The sequence below is a fragment of the Ursus arctos genome, unplaced genomic scaffold (assembly GCF_023065955.2).
Source record: "Ursus arctos isolate Adak ecotype North America unplaced genomic scaffold, UrsArc2.0 scaffold_1, whole genome shotgun sequence".
Lineage (NCBI taxonomy): Eukaryota > Metazoa > Chordata > Mammalia > Carnivora > Ursidae > Ursus > Ursus arctos.
Genome location: NW_026622763.1, coordinates 3931989 through 3937988, shown reverse-complemented (window position 1 = coordinate 3937988; position 6000 = coordinate 3931989). Strand labels below are relative to the sequence as shown.

General features: G+C 60.1%; 1 protein-coding gene across 1 annotated transcript in view; it reads right to left on the bottom strand.

Annotated features, from left to right (window-relative positions):
* Positions 1-339: 339 nt before the first annotated feature.
* HS6ST1 (heparan sulfate 6-O-sulfotransferase 1) overlaps positions 340-6000 on the bottom strand; it is a 40543-nt gene continuing 34882 nt past the window's right edge. Inside the window, exon 2 of the mRNA XM_026510243.4 lies at positions 340-3922. Coding sequence (XP_026366028.1) covers positions 3214-3922 — 709 coding nt within the window. The 3' untranslated portion in view covers positions 340-3213. The remainder of the gene's footprint in view (positions 3923-6000) is intronic.

Sequence of the window (6000 nt, the reverse complement as noted above, 5' to 3'; positions counted from 1 at the left end):
CCAAATTAAAAGTTGAGGAGAAAGAGGTCACCGAGAAGCACATGGTGTCTGCATTTCTCAGCCTCACTTGGAGCTGGGGTCCTATTCTCAAGTGCTTGCAGTGGATGGCTACCAAACCGGGCTTTGTGGGGACGACAGGCACACCTCTGCCTTTCACAAAGCGCTGCTCCGTGAGAAAGTGTGGGAAGGCCTCCTTCCTGGGCTGCCCGCACCTGAGGGAGGCCCCCTGCCGCCACCTCCACCCCTGTGCCGGATGCTCACTTTGAAAATCAAACCCCAAAGGTCTGGTCACACCGCACTGGGCGGAAGGCTGTCACCACAGACCACAGCACACCCGCGCTCCTTGTCAAGGGTTTATTTCATCTGCTAACATTCATTCTTGACCTAGACAAAAACAATCAGATGATTATGACTTGCTTTTCCATCACCAACTTGTTTGTCTTGTATGAATAACCAAAAGATTTCTTCTCAACACTTTTTTTTTTTAATAAGAAGCTATAAATAAATAAAGCTTTAAACGCTCCTGGGTTCAAGTTAAACACTTCCAGTTCCCAAGAAGGTCACAGACTCATTGCTTGGACAGTTCTGCCGTCCCTGGTTCCTCCTCTGGGAGGAGACGTTGCAGGTCTGTGTGGGGAGTGGGCTGTTTGCTCACTGCGTGTTGCCTCTGTCCTCTCAGCCCTGGCCGAGCCCCTGGGCTGGGTCCCCATTTGTGGAGCCCCAGCAGGCGGCAGCGGTTGGGGGAGATGCTGCAGGCACAAGGAACCTTCACCTCCACGCAGGCGGCCTGAGCGGAAGTGCTGGCCTGGAGGCTCGCGGGGCCTAAGGGCACCAGCAGCTGGTGCTGTCTCTGGGCACCTCGGCCTGGGTGCTGGCCCCAGACGGGACCGCTTTCCAGATGCAGCAAAGAAACCAAGGAGAGACCCGTGTTTCTGTGTGAATTGGGACAACGGATCATAAGTTAAAACATTCCAATATGTACAAAACAGATCCTACATTCAAGCCTGCACACACAGGAAGCCCACCTCGAGGAGGGCCAGGTGCCCAGGGAGCGGGGCAGAACAGGGCCGAGCTTTCCATGTACGTATGCCCTGGAATTGACCACCCCCTGATGGAGGCGACGGCAAGGCCCCAGCACCTGACGTGCTTGTGCAAGACCCCAGAGTTCTCACGAACGGGTCCCGCCCTCCTCCCTGGAGCACGCCCATCCCACAGGATGAATGTCAGAACAGATCCCCCATGCTGACCTTCACGACCCCTTCAAAGAACCACTCAGTCACTTGAACACTCGCCTGCTCAGCATGGCACACCCACTCTGGGGGGGTGGTCCTGGGCTGGGCTGCCACGGTGCCCATCCCAGGCTGCTGAGCACTGCCCTTGGGCTACCAGATGAAGTGGTCAGTGCAGGAAGCAGGAGCTGTGGACACCATCCCTATGCCAGGCCAGCAAAGACTAAAGGCTGCTTCCTTTCCTCCCGGGTGGCCACCTCATTTGACAACACTTTAGCATCTCCTGTGCTATGGAAGGTTCCTTGCTTCCACACCTCTGTGGTGGGACGGCTGTGATGGCTGAAGAGAACCTGGGGCAGGGAGGGCCCCTGGTAGATCTGCCCATGAGGCTGCTGCCCTCCAAACAGGCCAGCCCTGGCCCTTACTGCCCTTGTGCCTGCAGGCATGTGTGGGTCCTCTCCTGGAGAGACATGGCACTCACCCACCTCGGGTGTGGGACTCACACTCTGCTCCCCAGAGCCCAGGTCTTGGGCCTCATGTGGGGAAGAGCACCCCCAGAGGAGACAGTGGCCTGGCCTCCTGCAGCACAAGACGGGTAGGGCATGGGGTACGTGTTTACGACGGATATGGAACATGGCTTCTCCAATCTGCAGGGCTGCCAGGAACAGGGCCTGACCAGCTTGTGGGCAGGGGGTGGGCAAGGGGAAATGCAGGGAGAGCCTGGGGTGGGAAGGACTGTGTATCTGGGTACCAGGGAGCCACTGAGAGCATTTCTTCCAACTCTAGTTGAGACTCTGAAAGACTGAGTCCCCTTTCCTGGCCATACAGAACCACCATGGCCCCGAGATACGGTTCATAGACAGCAGGTACAGTCTGCCGTGTTCTAGCCAAAGGAGGCTTGATTGTACTTTTGCACACGGGGCTGTGGGAACAGTGGGGTGTGAGCCTTGAATAAATGTCTAAGCGATGAGCCCGGGGCCAGGGACAGTCTACCAAATCTCAGAGGGTCAGAAAGGTAAATGGGGCAGGGGAAACTCTCCTCCTGTCTTGCTGGTCTGGCTAGGTGGTCACCTCCAAAGGCCAGTTGTGGGGGGCTTGGACACAGGTGGTAGCATCCTTGGACAGAGCCTTACCACTCCTGGGATGCACTTTGCCCACAGAATGGGGGCAGTGCATGTGGGCCCATCTCCCTGCAGCCCTCCTCAGCCTAAGGACTATGGGAAATGGGGCGGAGGGGTCCCAGAAAGTGTGCTTTGATCTCATGACCCAAAGCATGAAGCCAGACTGTGCGTTCTGACCTTGGGCCAGAGAGTGGGCTTCCCAGGGGAAGGACTAGAGTCTTCTTGGTCACGTGAGGTGGACGGCCCTGACCGTCAAAGACGGGTGAGCTAGGAGCTCCATTCCTGAGGACACCTCAAGGGGCTGCCTGTGTGCCCAGGGAAGGGGCTTCACTCAGGCCCAGGGGCCCCGGGGTCACCAGTGACCAAGGGACTGCCTGGGGGGCCTGAGCCTGGGAAGGTGCCTGGAGCTGGTGTCAGGCTGCTCATGGCTTGTGGTGGGGAGAGAGAAAGCAGGGGTGCACAGTGGGTGTAGGTCGCACTCCTGGCGGGGCAAGTCTCATCTCCACTCTCTGCTTTTTCTTGTCTTCAGACCTTCGGCCACTGTGAGTGAGCTGAGGCTAGGAAAACAAGGGCGCCGCCTGCCCCTGGCCCCTGCCTGGGGTGTCTCTCAAGCACACACTCCTCCGGCCTGGGGGCTTGTACTGGTTGACTTCTCACACCCCGGTCTGGGAGGAACAGTGAGAACCAGCCCTGCCGGCTGCCACGTCCCACTCCCTCATCCTTTCTCAGCACGCATCTACCTTCTGGTGAGCGCATCTGGGACCCTCTCCCCACCAGAGTTCTGGGTGGGTTGGTCTGTCTGATTTCACCTCCCCTCCCCCGCCCCCCGCCCCCAAGGGGCCACCCCCCACGGCCGGCCACCACTACCACTTCTCGATGATGTGGCTCATGTAGTCCTCGGTGGGCACGCGGCCTGGCTCCTCGGCATCCTCCCGCGGCAGCGCCTCCTTGGCGCGGTGCAGCAGGCGCTCCTCCCGGCTCTTGAGACGCTGCTCCCTGCGCTCCAGCTGCCGCTTGTACTGGTAGCGCTGCTGGAAGAGGTCCTTGGCGTAGTCGTAGAGCTGCATGTCCAGGTCGTTAAGCTCCTCGATGCGCCGGATGGTGTCCTCGTCCACCTCCACGCCGCCCGCCCGCGTGCTGTTGTACTGCATGAAGGGCCGGATGAACTTGAGGTTGAACGTCCGCTCGAACAGGTACTGCGTCTTGCGCTGGAACTCCGTCAGGCCGAAGAAGGCCATGCCCCGCAGGTTCTTCTTGGCGCTCTCCAGCAGCAGCTGGGCCCGCTTGCCCTCAGGGATGAAGGACAGGTTGTAGCAGCCCACCAGGCTCAGGTCGGCCAGCATGCGCACCTGCCGGTTGTTGGCCAGGTTGTAGGGGCAGTCCATGAACTCCTGTAGTGTGCAGCCCGACCAGTCCGTGCCCTCGTAGCAGGGTGGCAGCTCCTCGGGCGTGGGCGTGCGCCCGTCACACATGTGCAGCGAGGTCTTCCACGTGGCCCCCCGCTGCACATGCCGCCACTCGCTCAGGTAGCGGGACACGGGGTCGCGCAGCAGGGTGATGTAGTAGAACTTCCTGTAAGGAGACAAGGACAGGGGGTAAGGTAAGGGCACAAAGGGGGGTTGTGTGGGGTAACTGGGGGCCATTTTGGGGTGAAGGAGGAAGGAGGCTGGAGCCCCACATCTGACTGGGTGTATCCTGGGGGACCCCAGGCACCTCTGATACCAACCTTTATGTCCTCTGAACAGCCACTTCTGAATGAGAAACCCAGAATCTGAGATGTGACCTAACCTGCAAAGGACACATGGCCACCATCGTGTCTGCCAGCTGCGGCCATCACGGTGTCGTCCTGTAGTGCCTGGCCTCAGTGCCTCCTGAACCCTGGCACAGGCTCGCCTGAGCCCCAAGGCCGCCCTCCAGTCTGCTCACTCCTCAGAAGGGACAACCTGTCTTTGCCCTGCAGTGGGCAGAGTCGGGAGCCCCAGAGCCAATGCCACCTGGAACCGGTGGCCAGCTAGGTTCTGCTCAAGGGGCCACTCAGCAGAGGTCACTCACAATCGCAGGCTGCATGTGCAGGCCTTGTCAGGGGCTCCAGCAGGCCCACTCCACCCCCGCTCCAGTGGGGGAGAGGCGCCAGTAGACCACCCAACCCAGGACCCCCAGGTGACCCATCATTCATAATTTATTATCTTGTCTCCCAGGAACTGCTTCCATGCCAGGAAGTCATGCACCCCTCAAGATGCCACGTCCCCGTGCTGTATGCAAGGGGCACCCATACCACGGGAGCAATGACTCTCTGTATGACAGGCACCCAGGATGACTCATGTCCCTGCTCAGCAGGATGACTGGCCTGATGGCACCAAGACACAGCGGGCAGTGCAGCAGCTGCCAGATGCTCCTGTGACAGGCCTGGTGTGTGTGTGTCAACCTCAGAGAGGTTGTTCTTGGAAGCCTCTCCTCCAGGGCTGGTAGAACTGGCTGCCAGTGCCTGGTGGGAGGAGTCCCAGGCCAAGGAGAACCAGGTCCTGGCAGGAGCAAGGAGAACCACTCCTGGGGTGGAGAAGCTCCAGGAAGGGACCGCCCCCCTCCACCCCCAGACAGCAGCGTGAGAGCGCATCCACACTGCCCCCTCCTCACTGAGGCCCAACAAGAGCAACTAACCTACCAACCCTCCCACTGCCCCCTGGGAGAGCTGCAGGGGCACAAAGCACCTCGAGGGGTCTGCTGGCAGTGTGTTGATCTGATTGCACTTCTCCCAGGGGGCCCTGGGGGGTGGGCATGGCAACTGGCAAAAGCAAAGGTGGTGCGGTGCAACTGCAGGTCACCCCAGGCTGAGGGAGGAGCATCTAGAAAACTGCAAGGGGGCAGTTCTGAAGGGGCCTTGGGATCCCCCAAGCAGAGGGGCAGAGGGGTAGCCAGCCAAAGGCTCCAGGGTGGGGTGAGGGAGGCAGAGGGAAAGACTGGTCCTTCTATGCGGATTGCTGAGGAGACAGGGCAGCAGTCGGCCACAGGACAGCCCCTGTGGCTCCCGTTGGCTGGTACTGTGCCACCCAGGTCGGGGGGTGGATAAGGCAGACAGTGGAGAGCACCTGAGCAGTGGGGGTCAGGGGCCTCTTTCTCAGCAGAGAAGAGAGCAGGACGGGCATCCTGATGGCCAACTCCTCCCTGATGCCTGGGATCTGCTCTGTGATCTCCGCCTCAGGCCCTCGTTCACTCTGGAATCACCCTCCCTGTGTACTGTGCCCCAGGCTCAGCACCGACCGCTTGCTTCCGGCCTCTGCAGGCAGCTCACGTTCCAGCTCCTGCAGTGCGGGCAGCCCTGCACCCCCCATCTGACCTCAGCTCCTGTGCAACACACTTTGGTGGCTCTTGCTGCTCTTGGAAGATGCACAAAGGGCCACCTGCCCCCTCCTACACCCTCTGACCAGCAGACTTCCTTTTGACCCTCTCTCTGGCTCCTCGGGAGAAACTCCAGGGCCTTGGCACAAGCTGTGTTCTCTTCCCTCTCTGCTTCATCAGCTGACTCTGGCTCACCCTTCAGACCTCAGGCAGTGCCACCTCCCAGGGGAGCCTTGTGCTCCACCTCGGGCCTCTGTCACACTGACCGCTCAGCTCACTTGACCAGAGCCTCCTAAGGGGAGGGAGTGGGCAAG